Source organism: Corvus kubaryi, unplaced genomic scaffold, assembly GCF_017639235.1.
Source record: "Corvus kubaryi isolate FWS band 111438036 unplaced genomic scaffold, C.kubaryi_AGA036_p1.0 78, whole genome shotgun sequence".
Classification (NCBI taxonomy): domain Eukaryota; kingdom Metazoa; phylum Chordata; class Aves; order Passeriformes; family Corvidae; genus Corvus; species Corvus kubaryi.
In genome coordinates this window covers 8,406,470-8,428,030 of record NW_024582065.1, presented here as the reverse complement: position 1 = coordinate 8,428,030, position 21,561 = coordinate 8,406,470, and the positions used below count along the sequence as shown (strand labels likewise).

Below are 21,561 nucleotides of genomic sequence, written 5' to 3'. Positions count from 1 at the left end.
CTGCCCGCGGCCGGCAGCCCCCGGCCCGCGCCCCCGGCAGCGCGGGGCGCCCATGCTCTGCCCCGCCTCGCCGCTCCGGGTCCCCGCGCCGCTGCGCCGATGCCGTTCTCGGGCGAGGAGCGGAGCCTGCAGGGGATCTACAAACCGGCGGGGCCGGCGGAGGGGCGGCCGGTCTGCTCCGAGTGCTACACCAACCGCTCCTTCGTCTACGACGATGGCAGCGCCCACAGGTACCGGGGCTGCGGGGCTGGGGAGGGTCCCCGGGGTGCCCGTGCTGCCGTCGTGGGGAGCCGCGGGGCTGCGGGAGCGCGGAGCTCCCGGTGCAGCCGGAGGAGCCCCTTCTCCTGCCGGGGGGAGCCGGGCGCGGCAGGCAGGACCCCCGTTCCCCGTCCCCACCGCTCTCCCCGTGCCCCGAGCCTGGAGGAAAGTTTCTGCGGCACTTCCAGGCCTGGCTGGGGTCCCTGCGAATGCTCCCCGTGGGCACAGCACCTCGGGAATGGGCCGGTCGGGGGCTGCCTGCGTACGGGGAAGGGGTGTTTGGAGACCCTGGAGCAGTCACATCCTTCATGGGAAGAGGCTCGATGCTGTCCCTCTGTCGAGCCCAGCCCGGACCGAGGCCGTGCTCCGGGGTGTGAGGGTGAGGCAGTGTTTGGCTGAGCCCTGGAGCCACCCCAAAGCCAAGGGGCTAAAATACACCCGGGAAAAAGCTACACTCCCGTAGGTGCTGCCCAGCCCCTGCTCCAGCTTGGGGCTGGTTTTATGCCGAAGTTACAGTGTCCAGTGTGAGGGAGGGGCTGCTGTGAGAGTGGAAGAGCTGCTTGAGGAGATCGGGGGGACTCAGTGCCACCGTGCTCTTGTGGCTGGCAGCAGCAGCTGTTTCTCACAATTGGTCCTTGCTGAAGTATCCTGGTTTTCCCTGATAAATGCTGTGTGTTATCTTTGTTCTGATTAAATTTACTGGTGTGGCTCTTCTGACTGTCACACTCGTCAAATGCCAGCTGAAATGTGCAGATGAATTGTGTGTATCAATTCCTGCTTGGCGGATAAGGACCTTGGCTGGGTTTGTGCCCTGGGCCGCCCAGATGTCTTCATCTGCTTGCCACGACTTAGAGAAACAATCTTGTATTCCTAAAAACCTAAATGGAAAAGAAGAAAGTCTGTTCTTTAACTCTCAGTACATTGCCGCTGACTGGGTAATTAATAAAATCCTTGAATATTGGCTTTTGGGGTTAAGTCCCTCATTGCTACTCCCCGCTGTCCTCTCTGTCAGGTGCCTCAGGACCCCCTAACTCTGGATAACACCTTTTGGTTACTTTGGGCACAGCAGGGTGGCTGTGGAGCACAGTGCTTTCCCCAAACTGCCTCATTTTGCAGCTGTGCTTGGAGTGTCTGCAGAAATGACACCCTTGAGGAGGATGTTGAATGTGTCTGTGTGTGTGAGGATCAGAGACCGGGTTGGAGACGACAGCTCCCGGAGCTTTCCAACTCCAGCATGACGGGATGATGAGGAGCTGCTCCTCATTACTGACACTGCAGCCCTGCCCGGGGTCATTTATCCTCATCTATAGCACTACAAAATCCTTGCCCCAAGATCCTCCCGCCTGTCTCTTTCAATCTGAATAGAGGAGGTTTGTTTCCTAATTATTGTTCTACAGCTCGATGTGTTTCTAACCCCCTCAGGCTCCGGAGAGGTTGAAATGCCATTGCTTTCCATGGCTTGTCTTGCCTGCCCTTGTGCTCAGCCCTTTGCTGCCCTTCTGCAGATATTAAACAAGCTGCTTGGAGCCTGCAGGACTCGGCAGCTTCCCCGGCTCCAGCTCACAGCAGACTGTTCTCTAATGCACTTTTCCAGAGCTGATCGGCTGAAGAAGCAGGAAAGGACTGTTACAGACAGGCTGAGGAGAAAGGGCAGGAGCAGGCAATAAGCAGCATCAGACGATGCCAGGGCCCCTGGCTGATCTGCTCTTTGCTTTCCTCTCCTGCAGCTTGGGCTGGGGGCGCAAATCCTGCCAGTGGATGATCACCCACATTTAACCACCTGCTATCGCTCAGCCTCTGCCGGCTACAAGAGCTTCTTCCTCACCTCCCATGGGTTTCCCCTCCTCTCCAGGCTGCTGTGGGGTTTGTGCACAGTCCCTGGAGTCCAGCACCATCTCCTTGTCTCCTCTCTGCGCTTGTAGGTGTGATGGCAGACAAGCAGAGCTGTCACCAGAGGTGTGTGTGAGGGATGTGAGAGCCAGGATAGAGCAGCAAAGATGTAGAACACGTTCACTGAACCTTCTGCTGAATGTTCAAGGGACCTCAGCTGGGCTGGCCCTGTTGAAATAAGTGGAAAATTCAATTATCCCCTCACTTAGCAAATCTAGAGGTGGCTTAAAAGCTGTTAAAGGGAAATTCCAGCTTCTCAGTTGCCTGAGTGTGGAGATGTGTGTGGAAATGTCTGTGAGCTTCCTCCTGGCCCTCTTTATAAGGGAGTGATGGTCCCCAAAGTCCCTCCCAGGCAGAAAGCAAGGAGTTAATTGTAAAAGCACTTGAGAATTTGTTTGGACAGCAAATACACATTTCTGGTTCCCAGAGGGTACAAAGAGCCTAAATTTTACTTTCCTACCTCGTGGGAAGTCTGGGTAAATGTTTGCACAAGGATCCACTTTGGGGAACTCAGGATTTCCTCCGGCCAGTGGCTCCGCTTCCTCCGCCTTGCCCATGTAAGGGCACTGCGGGCACGAGTGATGGATGAGCAGCCAGATGGAAGGACTCACACAAAAATATCCTGCCCGAGCCAGGGGGCCGGCGGGAGAGGCAGGGGTGGGCGGGAGGAGACTTGGATTTTCCATCCCCTGCCTCCTGCTCCTATGGCTCGTCTGAGAAGGAAGAGCTGGAAGAAGGCGGCGCTACCTGGAGCAGCTGCTTAGGAAGGTCATGGCTTTGCGTTAGACGTACGTGGCTTTTCTCAGGTGTGCTCTAAATGGCTCTTCTGGGGGATCTGTGTGGCTGCTGCTGTTTGTATCTGAGTAAACAGCCCATGGGAGCGGGAATTTGGGTGCTGTGCCATGGGTTTGGGAGCGGGATGTGGAGGGAAGGTGGGTCCCAGCTGCTCTCAAGTGGCAGAGAAGCTGAAGCTGGGGGCTGGACAGCAGCAGGCAGAGAGACTCAGGATGTGCCTATGGAATGTCAGCTCCAGGGGGCTTGGTTGGCAGGGGCTGTGCTGCAGTGGGGTCTGTTCCCAGTCCCACCTGGCTGGGCAGGCAGGACAGGGCTTTTGGCCCTAGAATTCACAGCAAGAGTTGGAGCTGTGGCAGCCAGGTTAGAAATGCCCATAGGTACCTTCTGCCACTCTGGTTAAAGCCTCTGCCTGAGTCCAAAGGCAGAAAAAAAAGAGCACTGATTAAATGGGATTCTTGTGAAGTGTGAGCACTCATCCTGGCCCAGGATGGCTCTCCCATGGCTTCTCCTGGCAATCTTTGGATGTGTCCAAGGAACTGTCTCAGTTTAGCACAAGGATGGTCCCTGCAGCTGACAGCCTCTTGTTGTCTCTAAAGTTTTCTGTTTTCTGGAAGTGAATGAGAAGATGCTTCTTTGGCAGAGCTTGCACTGAAGCAGACTCTGGAGCTAATTAGTAATCAGTTCCTCCAGGCGAGATTACCAGCTTGGACATTCCTCAGCTTCCAGAAAGTCAGCCCTGTGGACTGCAACAGCTGTTGCTTTGGCTGCCCGTGGGCATCCTGGCCTTGCTGTGCTGGGAGGAATTGCAATAGGGAGCCATGAAACTGCCAGGCCAAACACGCTGTATTTTCAGAGTGTTTATGTAGCAGAGATAAGACAGAATTCTGCTCTTGTTTTCCTCAGATGCTTAGGAAGGGGAAGTGTGAGGCTCTAGACTGCTGCAGAGGAGCACCCACCAGCACACTTGGTTCAGTGGGAAGAGTTTTTGGGACCCCTCCCTACTATTCTGCTCAAAAAAGGACCCCCAGTGTGCTGAATGCCCTCCTTTGGAGCTGCCCTTGGGTTCTGGCTTGGCCATGTCACCGTTCTCTGGAGAACAGCAAAGTAGGTCACTGCCTGTGCTCAGGGCTCTTTCTGCTCTGCAAAAATATTTACAGCATCTATTTGAATCCTCCCAATTCTCCTGCAGCGACCTCTCCCTGACCCCCACGCCTGGTTCCCGAGTGCTGCACGCAATTTGTTTTGGAGCCTGTTAACGTTTCTCTTGCATCCCTGCCAGGCTGGGCTGGAGTGTGAAACATCTCATTCATCCTTCTCATGAATAAAACCAGGCCGAGAGCCAGGAGAGCTCTGAGCACAGGTGCCTCTGGCCTGGTGTCCTTCGGAAGTGACAGAAACTGCAGGAGGGAAAGTTTAGATGGGATCTTAGGAAGAAATCCTCCCCTGTGAGGGGAGGGAGGCGCTGGCACAGGTGCCCAGAGAAGCTGTGGCTGCCCCATTCCTCAGTGTCCAAGGGCAGGCTGGACAGAGCTTGGAGCACCCTGGGATAGCGGGAGGTGTCCCTGCCCATGGGAATGAGATGGGCTTTGGGTTCCTTCCAACGCAAACCATTGTGAGATTCTGTGGCAGGGACAGAGGGCAGGGTGGAGCAGCCCTTCCCAGGGCTGGAGGTTGTACCTGTGGCTGTGCTTCCACAGCCTGGATGGTACCTCCCTTGGGATTCACCTGCTCCCTCTTGAAGCCACTGGTACCTTCTGCTTCCACAAGAGGATGGGACTTGTGTGATGCAGCTGCTCCGTGACAGAACACGCTGCTGCTCCTTTGAGCTGCTGCCCTGTGATTTCCCTGCCCTCCTGCAGCTCCTGTGATACTCCTGCTCCCTGGTTGTCCGCTCTGATTTTATCTGCTTTTCATCACGTCTCTTTTCAGGCTAAAGACTCCTCCTGGTCTATTTGGCCTCGCCTTGCACAAAACACTTTATAACCCACAGTTATCTCTGATGCCATTCTCTGTGCTGTTTCATCTCTGAGGAGGGGAGCCAGAAATGTGTGTGACTCCATGGTGGGCTTGTCTGGAATGAAAATCCTTCCCTGACATTTGGGGTTTTGACCACCACTGAGAGCCATTGGCTTTGTGGCATCATCCACTGTGACTCTGGCTCTTTTCTGAGTGCTGATTTGCACTCAGACCTCTTCGTGCCTGTGCAGGAAGATGATTGTCCCCCTCTCCCTTTGGATCAGTTGGAATTTACTGATGCTAATTTTTGTCTGACATTTTATCGTGAGGTCGGTCAGTGCCACAAGATCTTCCTGTTTACAGTCTGGCTTTGGCTTGGCTACACCAGATAATTTGCAGTCATTCCCATCCCTTCTGAAGCCATGGAACAGTGGAGAACCTTGTGGGACCCCACTGATATTTGCTTCAGCACCCCCCTTCTGTTTTTCTCCTGCCTTCCAACCCAGGAGACATCTCCCCTTCATCCTATCACATCCTGGCTTGGCAGGTGTGTTGACAAACCTGCCTCTTGGGGGTTTATTTCTGCAAGACTTTGTATTTTTGAACAGTGTGAAAAGACTCTTCCTCCTCCCACGTCCCTCTATTATTTTCTGCTTCCATAGCAGGGGCTGTTCTGCAGGAGTCTGGAGCATGGAGAAGTTTTTTCTCCACACTCCAACCCTTGCTGCTTGTAGCAGCTTGGGGCTGGGCAGAAGGGAAGATTTTCCCAGCAGTTTATTAGCAAGAATTAGCACTTTCCTCATCTTGCAGCCTTTCTATTTTCACGTGAGCCTGGAAGCTACTGGGCACTGACAAATGTGGCAGAGGATGTAACAGCTTGGGGTGAGGGGGAGTGAGATATCGCCAGGATTTCGTCCCTTGGGATATCATAGACACAGGCAAGGGTGGAGGGTTGGTTATTGGCTCTCCAGGAACAGCTCTGGAGGCTGTGGCAAGGGAATTGTTCTCTTTTTAGTTTAATAATCTGTTTGGGTTTAAGATTTGTCGTGGTTGGTTGGCATGAATCATGAGCCTGGTGCTATCCCTGCGTGCTGCAGCACCCTGTCATTAAAGGCTGGGCGGTTTTCCTGAGGAGTCTGCTGTGCACAGCCTCCGAAATCCCCAGTGGGACTGGCGGGGCCTTGCCCTGAGGGATTGTTTCTCTGCCAGTGAGTCCGGGTTGCTTCATTTCTTGAGCACTGGGGTTGATTCAGCTTTAAAAGAATTTGCACGTGCTCCCAGGCCACCCTACAAACCCAGCGCTGGGATACGCAGAAAAAGGGTGATGTCCCTGCTGGGAAAGGGCGGGACACTCCGGGAAACCTCAGCAAGCAGAGATGGGGCCTGGTGTGATCCATAAATAGCCCTGATGGCTGAGTCAGGAGTTTCCTGGCAGGGTTGGTGACCTTGGCTCTGCAGGCTGAGCGTGTTTGGGGTTTGCCCCTTCTCCCGAGGCTGATCCTGGGTGCTGGGAATGAGGCCCTCGGAGCCCTGTGCTCAAGGACATTGGGATGGGGAGCAGAGCTGTGTCCTTAGGAAAGCAGGCTTGGGATGATGTGCTGCAAGTGATCAGCTGATCTAATTTGCATTTTATTTGCATATTTACACAACAGAATAAACTGGTTGCAAGTCAAAGAATCACAGAAGGGTTTGGGCTGGCAGGGACCTTAAAGATCATCCAGTTCCAACTCCTGCTATGGACAGGGAACCTTCCACAGACCAGATCGGTTCTACCAGACCTTGCACTGCTCCAGTTGGTTTTTCTTTTGATACCACTTAGTACTGCCAGGAAAACATGAGGAGGCCCCAGCCCAGGCCTGAGGAGCAGGAGCTGGTCCCCTCACCTGCCAGGAACCCAGGATGTGCAGGATGAGCTTTCCCTCCCTCCTTTCTCCCGGTGTTTTTTGGGCTTTGCAGTCACTAGGGACATCAGCATGGCTTGTTTGCCTTTATGCCTGCTGGGAACCCCCAGCACTGCCAACCCTTCCTGATGGGATGCTGTGGAAAAAGGGGATGGCTGTGGGTCACTCCCCCTGGATCCCTTCCCTTGGCAGGGCCACCAGTGCTAAGTTTCTCTGGGACTGGGGATGCCGAGCTGCCTCTGCCACTCGTGTGCTCCGTGTGCTGCTGTGGGATCAAAGAAGAGGGAAAAGGCTTCTCTGTGGGCTGTGGCTCCTGTGAGCTCTGCCCTGTCCCACAAAACATTCGTGTGCACCAGGCCAGAAGGGATGGGGAGATGTGGGGCTGGACTGCTAATGCAGGGCTGTCTAAAGAGAAAAGCGGCTCTGGACCTGGAAGGTACAATTTCTACTTTTATCTTCTAGAAAATAGCATTTGCCAGCGGGGGAAAGGCTTGTGGGGCTTTGCACTGACTCACTCTTCCTGTTCATTTTCCACGTGAAACACACAAAATGCTAATTTCTCCATGAGGCCTGTGGTGCTAAATTGCCTGTGCTTGTTGGAAGCGATGGATGGATTTGTCACAGGGCTCAGCAGCTCTGGAGAAGTTCTGAGCAACAGCAGCTCCTGACGTGGACAGTCCAGCTGTCTGTGGAGATGGGAATTTGGATGCAGGAATTGGATCTGGGAGACAGAGCGCTTCATACATTGTGAGTGTGTGTGTATATATAGAGATGTGCAGCTGTTGCACCCAAAACCAGGACTTGGGCCAAAGCCGCTCAGGCTACAAGGGAATAATGACTTGGGTGTTGGGATGGGCCTGTTCACATCCCTCAGAGCTCTTTAAACTCTTAGAATCCAAAACCATGAAACCCACAAGCATCATATGAGTAACGGTGTCTCCATGAGCGGTGACCGTGAGTCACAGTGAGAGCTCTGCGGAGGGAGAGGGGACGGTGGGATGAGCATCTGGGGCTCTTCCTCAACGAGCCAAGACAGAACCAACAGTGACTTGGCTGCTGCTCACAGAGAGAGGTGCTGGCAGGGAAAGCAGCTCTGAAATGAGCACCCTGGCTCTTCCGTGGGGATGTCCCTGCAGGGCAGTGCCTGGGCAGGGGGATGCTGAGCCGGTGTGTGAGGCACACGTGCCATGGGGCCTGTCCCACGTGTGCAGAGCTGCTGCCTTCCCTCCCTGCCTGGTCGTTGCCCTCTCCTCAGCTGTGCTGTGCCAGCTCTGCCACCCCTCCGTGCTAAGAGCAGTGCCAGCCCTGCTGCAGTGGCTGGGAGGGAGGGATGTTCTGCCTTCCAGCCCGGCCCTAGGGACCAAATCTGTGTCCCCACGAACTCCAGCCATTAGGAGACCCCACAGGGATGTCACTCAGAGGGGAAAGAAACCCCAAACGAAAAAGAGAGGGGAGAACAACTGTAACCTGGTAACCAGAAGAGCTGTGGGAGGAGAAACAAACACCAGATGATTGTGTATATTTAAATAACTATAGGAAAAGAAAGGGCAGCATTTCCTGTATGGCTTGGCTCCCTGGAGAGGCTTGGAGAGCCTGGGGGTGGCTGGGCTTGCCAAGGATGAACCAGGATGCAGGGCCAGGCTCTGCAGCCATGGCTGGGTCAGGGAGGACAGGACATGGCACAGTCCTTGCTGTCCTGGAGCAGCCTGGCCCCAAGGACCCTCTGGAGAAGTGTCCCAGCCCTTGAGTGCAATCCAGACACTGTCACCCCATGATCATCCGGGCCAGCAGAGCAGCTGGAGACTCCTGCCCAACCAGTGCCCATTTGCTGCCCAAAGGTTGGGTTCTGCCAGCAGATTGCGTCCTGTGTCGGTGCCAACAGCAAGAGAAAGGGCAGACACTGTGTGTGATTCTTGCTCCAGTGTTTCAGCCAGGGATTGTCCTTTCCATCCCGTTAGAGGCACAGGAGGCACAGCAGAATGTGAAGAGAAGTGGCTTGGCCCAGGGAGGGGATGCTGATGTTGGACACGAGGTGCTTGCTTTCCTGGCTGCACATCCAGACTCCCTGGCCATCCTCCTTGGGGAAAGATGGAGTTAGAACAGACGGCTGCCAGCAGGACCTCGTGCCTCTGGCTCCTTCTACAGCTTGGAGTGGGAGAGGAGAGGTTTAGACTGGAGGTTGCTCAAGGACTTGCCCCAAACATGGGTTCACCTGTTCTCCAGCCCTCAGAAGGAGGAGAGGAAAAGCGTTCCGGGAGGGCCTCCAATAGCTTTTGGTGCTGGCAGAGCAGAGGTGTCACTGAGTGCTTTGGAGCTCCTGAGGGTGCCTGGCAGGTTTGGGCAGTTCCATCACACAGGTACCACAGCACGAGTGTGGGGTCTGTGTTGACCCCGGGAGGTTTGGGATTGGTTTGTGGCGGGAAGCAGGAGGATGCTCTGTGGGTTTTGTGGTGTGCAATGTGCATGAAAGCAGAGGAGGAACTCGGGCTGTGTCCTTCCTCTTCTTTGACAGATGTAGTCACAAATAATAATGGGAATCCTACTGTTCATTACTACAAGCTCCCTGCCTGTGGGTTTCCCCTGAGGCAAAGCTGCCTCTTGGATCTGGGGACCTGACGAGCTCTGAGGAGCTCCAGAGAACACGTGGCACTGCAGAGCCACAGGGAGCTCTGTGGGCTCTCACTGGTCTTGTGCCGGCACTTCCAGCCCCGGGGGATGCTGCTGTCAGCAGCGAGGCTCCCTGCGTGTCCCAGGTGGAATCAGGAGGGCAAGAACGTGGCTGGGAGCAGCCCAGGCACAGGAAAGGATTGAAGGACCCCAAGGCAGGTGCGGCTCCGGGGCTCCTGTGTTTGCTGCACTGGGCGGTGACCGGGTCTGGCTGCGGTTTAATGGGAGCAGAGGCGGGGGGGGGTCTGGTCTGGGTCACGCACGGTTCGGTCCCAGCTCCCGCGGTCCCAGGAGGCTGAGCAGGGGCGTGTCCCGCTCCCGATGGCTGCGGGGAGCTGGCCAAGCTGGGGGAGAGACGGAGCCGTAGCGAGAGAGTGGAAGAGTGTTGAGGTTTCCATATGCTGACTGCAGCTCGCTTTTTTAGTGGTACATGGTTCTGGAGGAAGGAAGGAAAGGGATGATAAAAATAAAGCTGCGGTTCTGTATTTAGCTATAAACCACTCCAGGATTTTTTTTTTTTTTTATAGTATTTGAAGACTATGCAATAAATGAGCTTGTTCATGAATTTTTTATTTTATACCACTACAGCTTTGAAGAAGTAGCCAGGTTGCAGTGGCATTTCCATAGCTCAGGATCCCTGTGTTTGGGAGGAGAGGCTGCAAATCCTCTGTGCCAATGTCAGGAGATCTGTGTGCAGTGCAGGAGCACTTTTGTCGACGACACTGATGTGCAACATCTCAAAATCTCTGTGTAATTGATAAAGACATTTTAACAAACAAGCGAATGCAGTGTTTCTTGTAGTGAAGCTTCATCCAGAATAAACAAATGTGCCAAAATTTTAAAATTCTGAATGATTTTGTATGCAAGAATAAGAGAAAATACATTCAAAGTGTAGCTGCGACTGCCAATAGGAGAAGAAACTCAGATGCAAGTAGCAGAAATTGTGTTTTCAGAGCTGCTGATATAATTGGATTTTACTACAGTTTCTAAATGCTGAGAGAGGACAGTGGTAAGTATTTGCTTTGTTTCATGAATATGACACATGATCTGAGGCCAGGATTGATGGATTAATTAATCTGGAAAAGAATCACATGGGATTAAAAAAACAACAGCACCCAAACCCTAAAAGATGGACATTTGATATCCAAGAGAATGGCTGGGCATAGCTGTGAGCATCCATAACGCCCAGAGGGTGCAGGATAAGGATGGACCTCCCCGTCTGGACCCACAGTGGGAGCTGTGGAGTGTCAGACAGGGTGGCAGCTGTGGGTAAAGGTGCCCTTTCCAGGTGGCAGTCAGTGTGTCCGTGGCTGTGCAGCCGGAGCACTCGGCCTTTCCTCTGGGGAAGGAAACGAGGTGCTCCTTTAAACAGGCACTTCATAATCACTGGAGAGCACTGAGTGTGACAGTCTCCTTCAGGTGCAATTATAATCACCCCCATTTGGAGTCGGGCACCTGGCTCCCCACTTTAAACCATGGTTATAATAAGAGAGTGGATAATTTTTCAAAATTGCATTTTCCCTCGCTGAAATGTGCATTTCAGGATGCTGCCCTGATGCCCTAGAAACAGCGTGCTTTTGGCCTAATTTGTCATGGTTAAGCTCTAAGAGGAAAGACTTAATTGTGGCTTTCTTTTTTGTGTGCTTAATGTTAGATCCTCGTTTGCAACATGAGCTAGAGGCGATCAGCAAACTTTGGTGTTTGTATCAGTCGACCCAGAGGGAGCGCTTGAGTTGACAGGAGTTTGGCTTGATTTATCTTAAAGACCAAGTTTTGGATCAATGAGTAGCAGAGAATAACCTCCCTGGTGCCCAAGGCCTTGCACAGATGCATTAGTCAGTGCACGGCCTTGGCTGCACTGTGCATATGGCAGCTAAAGGGATTGCAAAGCTCGGGGGGGGAATAGAATTAAGTGGCAAATAACATCAGTGAGAACCATCTGAAGCGCTGAGAGCGAGCAGGGTTGTCTTCTGGGGCTGTGTTCAGCAGAAATTCTGCATGCTGGTTGCTCTTCTGGAAACTTGGGAACAACAGCTGAGCAGGACTTTGGAATCTGGTCAGCTGGGAACTGATTTACAGGGGCCTGAGTTGTTAAAGATAGAAAATGATCTGAGGAGCCTCGGCTCCCATCCCTGCGGCAAATCCCTGGGTATCTGCTCAGTGCCAGTTCAGCAGCCAGCTGCCAGAAGCTCTTTTGCCTGTGTTTAGTTTGTGCAGGGTGTACTGGAGGCAAAGCTGTGGGAAGCTGCTGGGAATGGATTGGAGAGGCTTTGGGTGAGACTCTTGGAAGTACATCGCACAGGAGTTGGAGTCTTTCAGCCATTTGCTGCCTCACACTCCAAAGTTACATGTGAGGCACAAAGAACCAGCTCAGAAGCACCATTTCTCTTCCAAGCTCTCCCTGTCCTCCCCTCTTCCCACAAAGGATCTGTGAAATTGGTGTTCCTGTCATGGCATGGATGAACTTCACTGATGAAGCCAAACCAGGAAGGATCAGGATCTTGGCTCCTGCCTTTGGTGTCTCTGCAATGAACAGCTTTGCTGCTTTGTAAAGGGAAGTTTCAGCTCAATCCAAATCTGCTGTGGTCGGTAGCTCGAGCTGACAGGTAGCAGGGTCGTACCCACGTTCTGGCTGATAAATGAGCTTTGAGAAAAGAGACCAAAGAAAGCCCTTAACCCTCTGAAATAACCTCTGAGAGCTGGTTGAGTTTAATCTCCTCTCTGTGTGTAGTGGCCACACACAGCTGTCTTTGAGCCATCACCTTGGGTCTCTCCCAGGCACTGCCATCCCCCACCCCTCGATCGGAGCCACTGGCATGCCAAGGGATGGGTGATGTATCCTCCTGGCCACGACACCTGGCAGCTGGACAGGCGACTGAGTCATCAGCGTTCGTGGTTTCTCATTTAATCCTGGGGCTCTTCAGATGATTTAAGTGCCAGCAGTCCAGAGAGCAGGTTGTGCTTCTGCTTCCAGCACGGCTGTGGAGCCATCGCCTTGCCTGCCTCCCATCCCTACTTTTCGTTGCGGGGGGGAGGCTGGGGGTGGATCTGGGTTTGGCTGTCAGCTCTCGATTATCTTGCGAGCAGTTTTATTTTCTTCCCGGCAACTGGGCTTTGCCATTGGCTCCTCTTGCTCTCCGTCGCTCGCCTGCTGAGCAGCAAATGTCCTGTGCCCGGCGCCGCTCTGCGGGGCGCTCCGGGGGACCGCGCTCCGCGCCCTGCCCGCCCCGCCGGCCCCTCTGCTGAGCCGGCGGAGCCCCGAGCCACCCATGCCCCCGGGGGGAGCGCTCTGCAGGGGGGGCACGGCCGCCTGCCCCGCAATGTAATCGCGGCCGGGGGGTGCGGTGCGTGCGGGGTGCGGGTGGCGCGGGGCCGGCCCCGGGGGAGGCGCTGGGGAGGGCGGCGGGGGCGGGCAGGGCAGGGCTCCCCCTTCGCCCCCCCATCGCCGCTGTCCCCTTCTCTCCCGCAGGCTCTCGTCGCCCGGCGGCTGCGGCGACGGGGACGGCGGCGGGAGCCGCAAGAGCGGGGTCATTCTGGACATCGCCTCCCTGAAGATGACGGAGCTGGAGTCCGAGGTGCTGCCGCTGCCGCCCCGGTACCGCTTCCGCGATCTGCTGCTGGGGGACCAGTCCTTCCAGAGCGACGACAGGTTCGGGGCGCACCGCGGGGACAGCGGGGTGGAGGGCGCGGGGACACCGACCCGCCGGGAGGGACACGCGGACCTGGGACACTGCCGGGGATGGGGACGCGTACCTGGGGTGGGGGGACACACGTGGGACACCCGCGGAGCCCCCGCTGGGACACCCGCGCGGCGGGGAGGGGACGCGGAGCTCTCCGCGGTGCTGCTCCCGCGGGCGCGGAGCCGACACCGCCCGGCGCGGAGCTCTCCGCGGTGCTGCCGGCGGCTCTCGGCGGGGGAGGCTGGGGGGCACCGGGGCGTTCGGAGCCCGCGGGCACTGGGATGTGCTGGCAGGAACCAGCGGCGTGTGGGACCGCTGGGATGTGCGGGTGTGCAGGGGGTGGAGGCCGCGGGTGGCTCGGAGAGTTGGCTCCCGGATCATCTGGGTGCTCCAGGGTGCTGGATGTGCTGGGAGTTGTGGGTGTACTGGGTCAGCAGACGCTACGCTGTGTGGGCAGCTTGCTGAGTCCTGGAGTCCCATGAGGGGCTGGCAAGCAGGAAAAGGGAGCGATGTCTGGGAGAGGGTGTGGGGTGGTGAAGTGAGGGGCTGGTGGAACTCCCTGTGACACCATGTGCGGAATTTGGGCTGAGCACATCGGTTTATTTTGGGGGGGATGGCTCCTCCAGGCTGTTCTTGGCCGCTGTCTTTGCAGCAGGGAGTGCTGATGGTGGCAGGGTAACCCTAAAGAGCTGCTGGGGTTGTGGTGCAACTCTCCCTTCCTTGGGCTGACCACAGGAATGGCCTTTATGTGCTGAGCACCAACCCGCTGTTCCTGGCTGGGATTTATCCCCAGGCTGAGTGAGCAACAGAAGGAATGCCATGAGTGGCAGGTGAATTCCATGGGCAGAGCAGTTAAATGAAGAGGAACGAGCACCTTCCCTTCAACTCTGTTCATATCATAAATACCCAGGAGCTGCAGTGCTAATGGGGAGTCAGGAGGATTTTTATCTTTCCCCACCAATTAATTGCATGATGCAAACAAAGGGAGATGTGATTCTTGTCGGAAAAAACCTTTCAATTACTGGTTAGTCCTTGACTAGCTGCTGTGTGCTTGCTACACCTGCATCAAGGCTTTTGCGCATCTCTCTTAAAAGATAATTTCATTTTTTTAGATGTACAAGTGTAACGCAAAAAAAAAAAAAAAAAAAGAAGTGAATTTGGCTTTGAGACTGTGAATGTGGGTTTTACAAATGTTCTCTATAAGTGTTCCTAACTTTTATCACTGCATAAAATTGGTCTGGCTTGAAAATGAGTCTGCGATCCTGGAGGTTTTAAAGCCCAGATTTCCTTAACAGACACTTAAACATTAATACAGTTTTATGGCACCAGTTGAGAAGTGAACATGAAATTCTGGCTGCAGAAAATGTCTGGATTTCACAATGGTTGTGATATGGCTCATTTGGTCAAGTTTGAGGGTTTAATAGTTTTCGTATTTAAGTATTTGAAAGCATCTGGAATATGGAAGATGGCAATTGGAGATTGTGTTCTTTCTGTATTTCTCTGGTTACACCCCTTAGCCTTCATTTTGCTCTAGATTTGAGTCTTTCTGATTCAGCATCTCTTTAATTTTAATGGAGAGATACTCTGGGTCATTTTGTTAATTCATTAGCCTTGTTTCTCAAGAATTCATTAGCCTTGTTCTCGATTTCACAGGCTTTGTGCTGCTTTCTTTGGTTGTTTGATTCCCCCTTCCTCTGGAAAATACCACTAATTCCATCGTGTCTGGGAACGCAGAGCTGTGAGCCCACATTTGCTGTTCACTGGAGCCCACTTGACTTCGCTGGGAGCCAAGATGAGCTGTGGGCTTTGGGAAATATTGCTGTTAGGCCTAAGTTCCAGTCCAAGTCATTAATAACAGTGGGACCTTGTGGCTGAATCAAGCTCGCTGGTGTAATTATGACTAGTTCATTAGTCTGTTCCAAACCCACTGAATCAGGAGCTGATTTTGGCTGGCAAAGAAAAAAATGAAAAGCAGAAAGACTGTTTGGCTTTGCCGTGCTTGTGGATGATAAGCAGCTCAGAGTTGTGCTTTGAAGTGCTTTGTTACAGCCCTGACAGGGACGTGCTGAGGAAAATTCCCCCACGTAAACCCTGCGGGGAGCCATGACTGGTAAAACAGAGCTTGTTGGACTTAGAGGTGTAACACTGAGGGAAAACGCCTGTAATGCTGAATATATCATTTATTTATGAAAGGAATGCTTAAAACATTTGTGTCTCAAAGATCTGCTTTTGAACATTACCCTGGAATGAGAGTGTGCTGCTGGAAGTGAGGAGGTTTCTGGGGTCAGCAAAGACCAAAAGGATGGGAGGCCATAGGGGAGCCCAGGTTTTGCTGCTTCTGGAGAATTAAAACGCTTTCTGTTAGAGATGAATCAGTGCATCCTCATCACAGAGGGTGCTGAATAGACACCAACCCTGGGCTGAGGTAAGGGAATGAGGTAATGCTGGAGCTTGAGGAGATGAGAGCTCGTTGGAACAAGCAGATAATTAGAGAGCTGTGGTACAGTAGGAGGAGAGAGTTGTCCAGATAACCTCCGGAACGGAAGGAACTGATCAGTGAATGGGAGGTGGAATGGGTAAATTAGGCTGCTCCTAATTTACTTTTGTTTTTAGAATGTGAAAGATGAACCCGGTCAGTCTAACTGAGCAGGGCTTGCTCTTTGGCAGGTAGACTGATTGACAGGAGAATTAAAATAACACTTTGAACGCCGCGTGGTGGATGCAATAAATTGGCCAGGAAGCAAATAGGAAACGGCTGACTGGAAAGGGAATGTGGGAGGTAAATGGATTTGTGAAACAGAGAGAGAGAAGCCTAATGACAACCAAATCTAGAGTTGTCAAGTTGAAGTGCTCCTTCCAGGATCATCTTACTCATCTTTGGAACTCACTACCATGAGGCGGTGGAAGGCTTTGGGTTTAGCTGTATTTAAATTCTAGCCTTGACATTTCTGCAAGGCAGGTCCTTGGGTTAGAGAAACGGGATTAGGTGTCATTCAGCTCTGAATTTCCAGAGGGTACAAACTGCTCTCAGGGCAAGGATCTGACTGAGAGGGACTGGGAGGTGATTTCTCCTTTGGGGAGGGAAGGTTCTCTTTGGGAACCTTGCAGTCACCTCCGCTGTCTGGCATTAGTCCTGCCTGGTTCAGAAGTTTCTTTCCCTTTTGGAAGGTGCTGTCAATGCCAGTACTGGGAGAAAAATTGATTTGTTCTGCTTGCTTATGGCAGAACTGCATTTCTTACCTCACTGATGTTTTGTGGACATGAGAGCACCCGGAGCCTCAGCAGCAAAGGCAGAGTTTGAGGTGTTGAGCCTGTAGCAAAGAGAAGGTGAAGAACTGGGGGCACAAACACTGCTGGGGCCTGGCTCCCTCCTCACATTCCCGGGTATGGGAATCCTCTGTGCCATGGAGCTGTGGGAGAAAGGCCAGGGGGTGCTGGGGGGAGGGAGAAGGAGCTGAGCACAGCATCCCCTCGGAGCTGCGGGCTGGGCTCTGCCAGCGAGGCTCCTGTTCTGAAGTGATGCTGCAACTGCTGATTAAAGGCAGCTGAGAAAGCACATCTGCTGGATTGATAAATATTGTTTCATACCCCAAGCTGTGGCATCCCTTTGATGTTTGCTGTCCTGACTACGGCAGTTTTTGATCTGCTGCATTCTCTTTTCTTGGACAGTGCTGACAGCTGGGCTGGGACACGTATAAAAAAAAAGCCCATAAATAAAATTAAACTGTATCTCAGAAAAGTGTCATTAGGAGCTTATTTGTTGCCTAATTTAAATAGTCTGAACACTTTCCAGAAAATCATCGTCAGAAGCCACAGTCCTATTTCCAGTAGCAAGAAGTAATGGATGTCACTTTGATTAAGTGCATTTTTCTGAAGCTAATTATCAGCAAGGAATCATTTTGATGGATGAGAATGTTTGGAAAAGCTGCTTGTGCAGAAGAATTCAGCAACATCTCCATAAAATTTTAACATCTCCTATTTCAAATCAAAGATATTTTGGATGTTGCATAACCAAGAAAAGAGGAGCTTGACAACTGGGGCCAATTCTTTTAAGTTTCTGCTTTCAGTTTATTTAGAGTCTGACAACTTCTTTGTCTGTGACCTGACATCTGGTCTTTGCCTCTTTAATTTGTCACTAAGTGGTGGCTGTAAATCCTGGGTCAGATTATGCTTGGCATGAGCAAAGTGAAGTGCTGCAATACCAGCCTTGGAGGATCTTATCCCTGCAGTGTTCGTGCTAACATGCCCCAAGTGACTTCCTCATCAAATGCATCATTACATTAATGGGGCTGGGCTGTTCTGTGTTCCCGAGTCAGGTTCCCTGAATATGTCTGTGGCTGAATCCCCACTTCATTGCCATTTGATTGAACGGCCAATTTTCCTCATTTTATTTGGCCGATGCAGATGCTAATTTGAAAACTCCAATTTGTATCCAGGAGTTAGAGACATTTATTTCCGTGCTGGTGAGGTAATGGCCAATATTTTAAGTCACTGCAATGTCTGCTCAGGCTGTAGCATCTGTGCCAGTGAAGGTTTGTACCTGGAATTAGGAGATTCAGCTCTGGTGCCTGTGTGCCACAAAATTCCCCTGAGGAGTGCTCTTCATCCCCCAGCAGTCTGACCCCGTGCTTGTAAAGCAGGCTGAAGGCATTTATTGCTAATAATTCCTTCAGCAATGGTGTTTAGACCCATTTCCACCAGCCCTGGGTGCAGAATCTCTCAAGGGACGACTCAGTGATGCTGCCTGAACAAACCAAGTAACAAATGACACGGGAGAAGGTGGTGGGATCCCACACAGGAACTTGGGAGTGCCTCTGTGGCCAGCGGAATTGAATTGCTTCTCCTCTGCTTCTGCCACCTGGCAAAGCGAAATCAAACCAAATTCAATCCTCAGATCCATCTAAGTTGTTGGAGAAGCTGCTGGCCAGGAGCAGCCGGCTGGACACACTGTGCTCCCCCAGAGAGGCTCATTCCTGCTCCTGGATCAAATGGGAACGAGCATCCCAGGCCTCCAGTCCTGCCCACAGCTCTTACGGAGCACGGTGTGGTAGGTCCAGAGCAGCAGAGCTTAGAGCAGGGTAGGGGAAACTCCTGGGGCAGGGTGTTGGTGCTCCTAAATCTGCTGCCAGCCCCATTTGCCCCATGACATGGAGGAATAACCATGAACCCCACATTCTACAGCCTTGTGTGGTGTGGGCACCTCCCCTCCAGCAGCTCCTCAGTCTTAACAGAGGCAAACCCAACATGTGTTGCCCCTGGATTCCTCAGCCCAGCTCCAGATGGGATACACTGGGATGAAGAGCACTGGAAGCCTGTGGCAGCTTTATGAAATTGATTTGGGTTTTCTTGTGTTTGTAGGTTTTTTTAATGATAGCATTCTTAATTGAGGTTTGTTTTTCGAGTTGTTCTGAAAGGCTGCAGGGATGATTCCCAACGCTGTGTCTTAATTGCTGTGCTGCTTGGAGTTTCTTTAATTGATGTTCCCTTGCAGCTACTGGTGTGCTCTGGTGTCTTCATCTCAAGGCAGGTACCCCTGGCCATTGGCAGGAGTCCTAGGAAAGTTATGAAAGTAATAGAGCAAAGAAGAAATGCGGTTCTCTCGTAATTGTAACTATTATTTTATTTTAAAAAATGGCCATTGCTTTTTTTCAGGGATATTGTTTTCACTGTCCGCAGTGGGCCCTTGCTTGCAATAAAAGTGTGTGCACATAGCAGGCTGGTGGAACGAGCAGAGGTGCCCTGGAGTGCTGCTGAATGCACGGCTGTGCCCTGAGGAGAAGGAAGAACAACACTGATTTTCGGTTATTTAGTGCAATTTAACACTGTGGGCTCAAATTTCCATCCCTCCCTGGGGCGGGTTTTTTTCCCGTTTATTTACTTTCCCTTTGGTTTCTTTTCTGTTTATTGAAAGGAAAAACAGCGTTTCAAGGTGTTGGAGATACCTGAGTGAAGGGGAGCATGAGCAAGGGGGCTGCAGGTGCTCAGCGAGGTGGGCACGTTCCCAGGGGAGCCCCTGGCCTGGCATTGACCTTGCTCATGGAAAATTAAACACAAAATGGGCAAAATGAATTGTTTTACTCCCCTCAGCCAGTTGTATGGGACACACTGATAGTCCTGACTGAAAGTTTTCCTGGCAAACAGAGTGCAGAGGGACATGAGCAGTGCTGGAGTCTTGGCTGCTGCTGTGGTTAACTGGGGCAAAGCTCCTTCCACGTGTTCTTGGCATGACACTGAAGCCTGATGGGGCATCGCTGGCTGCTCCTGGTGCATCTCTCTGCCAGGGGCTCCTTGGAGCTCCTGTGCCACTTCAGCCTGCTGGGAAAGGGCAGGGAGGGAGCAGCTTCCACATGAGAGCCAGGGGAACTGCTTGGTTGATGTCAAACCTTGGCAGAGATCTCCCCAGCTCTCTTTAGCACAGGGAGGCATCACGAGTGTGAATCTGTGTCCACAGACCTGCTGAGGCAACGCTGATGTTTGGCATCACAGCAAAGCCCTGTGCCTGCAGGAATCCCCGGGAGTGTCGTGCTGCTCTAGGTGAGGCTGGAAGGTCGGGCTGAGACCAAAGCTGTCACCACTGCTGTAGTGACAGCACGAGAAACAACTTGGCAGCTGGAGCTGTAATTGCAGAGAATGCATTAAATTTTACTGCTGTGTTTTCCCACCGCTTTCTCTCATCACAGTTGCACCTTTGTTCCCAAGGGGAATAATTTATTGCTGTTCTGATGGTGGTGCTCATTGCTTTTCCTGTGCACAACCTGTTCAGTGCCTGGCTGTGTGCAGGGAGCGCCGGAGCTCGGGCATCCCCCGCTCGCAGCCTCGGGGGACACAGAGGTTCCACTCCCTCTGCACCAGCCCTGTCCTGGTGCCAGCCCTGCTCAGCTGTGAGCTGCTCTCCCTCAGACCCGTACGGTCATGGGAAAAGAGATCACAGCAGAGCCTGAATACCGTGGTTAGTAAGTCCTCCTGTGAGGCATCTCAGATCCTCATTTTGTTGTAGACTGTGCAGCAGAGGGGTTTAGACAGGTATAAAAGGCTGGAATTTGAATCCAGACATCTCTGGTTCTCAGAAGTTCCACCAACAGACAGGACCAATCCTTCACTGCACTATTTTAGCATTGCTTCAAGGGGCAGATGTTGGGCACGTTGCCAGTGAAGCCCTGCAGCGAGCGCAGACTTCCCTGCCACGCTGCATTTTCTTCTGCTCCACTGGCACCTGTCTGGATCCACAGCAGACATGAAGGTGTTCATTTGCAAGTAAATTGCCTCCTCTTGCTCCTGGAGGGCAGCTCAGAGTGGGTCACACAGGCTCTGGGCAAGGCTCTTGCCAGCTGCTCTCAGGGCTGCGCTGGCCACGGTTGCCCACCAAGGCTTGGCAGTGCAGGCTGCTGGAGCAGCCTCCAGTCTCCAGGTCTGGAGATTTCTTCCTTTATCAGTCAATTAATTTGCTGCATTGCTGCAATTAAAAAAAAAAAAATCTTTCAGGCGGTTCAGAGTTTAGATTCCGTTGCTACATCACACTTTGTGTAAATTAATAGCATTGAATTTCATGAGCTCCGTGACCTCATTTCCTCTCTTTGTGAAGCTTTTTGTTGCCATTTTAGCAAATTTATGGCTGACTGTTTTACTGCAGGGAGATGATCAAAGTCCAGCCTGCTGGAGCAGGCACGTCCCTGTGGTGACAGTCTGTGGGGAGGTGGCAGACTCTGCTCTCTCTTTTGTCCCCATGACCTCATAGGAGGTGTCTTAAGATCTCCCCTGCACAGCCAGAGGGTTGGAAGGAGTTTTCAGGGTTGCAGATCCCCTGGCAGGTTCCGCATTTCCCCTTTAATTATTCTAGGTAATAAATAATTGATAATGAAGAAGTTTGTGGTGATAGAGTTGAAATACAAGGCCTTGGTGAGCCAGAAATTCCATGGATGTCAGCATGTTCCCAGCAGATTAAAGGAACGTTTCCCAACATTCAATGTTTTCCAAACTTCTCAAACTCAGAAAACTTTTCCTTTCAGGCAGGAGGCCTGGAGTAGTGGGTGAAGCAATGCTTGCAAGCACTTTAAAGAGTTATTTTCTGTTCTAAAACTACCTCAGCCATGTGGTGCAGGGGCAGGCGCGCTCTGCCAGGGCCATCCGCGGCTTTCTGGAAGAACTCCAGGAGCTTTGAGTTGGCTTTGCCTCTTCGGACTTGCACCGGGGCCACAAATGCTTGGTTTTGCTTCTGTCTTTCTCCAGACAGACCATCTGGTTCTCTTTTGCTCAGCTTCCTTCAGGAGACAGCCTGGAGCTGTTTGCTGACAGTCAAACAGGACGTGGAAGTGGTGTTTTGTGAGTGGAAGGTGCGGAGCAATATTTGTGGATGGACACAACACGTTGGGATTGGGACATCTCCAGGGCCATCCCTCTGTGCTCAGTCCCAACGT

The 21,561-nt window shown here is 52.5% G+C and overlaps 1 protein-coding gene across 8 annotated transcripts in view; it reads left to right on the top strand.

The window, feature by feature from the left end:
* Positions 1 to 57: 57 nt before the first annotated feature.
* Positions 58 to 21,561, top strand: part of KCNT1 (potassium sodium-activated channel subfamily T member 1) — a 77,347-nt gene continuing 55,843 nt past the window's right edge. For 4 of the 8 annotated variants that reach the window (XM_042052696.1, XM_042052695.1, XM_042052694.1 and 1 more), the window contains exons 1-2: positions 59 to 230; positions 12,937 to 13,116. In XM_042052696.1, coding sequence (XP_041908630.1) covers positions 100 to 230; positions 12,937 to 13,116 — 311 coding nt within the window. In that variant the 5' untranslated portion in view covers positions 59 to 99. Of the gene's footprint in view, positions 231 to 12,570; positions 12,790 to 12,936; positions 13,117 to 21,561 lie in introns of those variants that run through there. The other 4 variants (XM_042052693.1, XM_042052692.1, XM_042052699.1 and 1 more) reach the window with 3 other exon arrangements.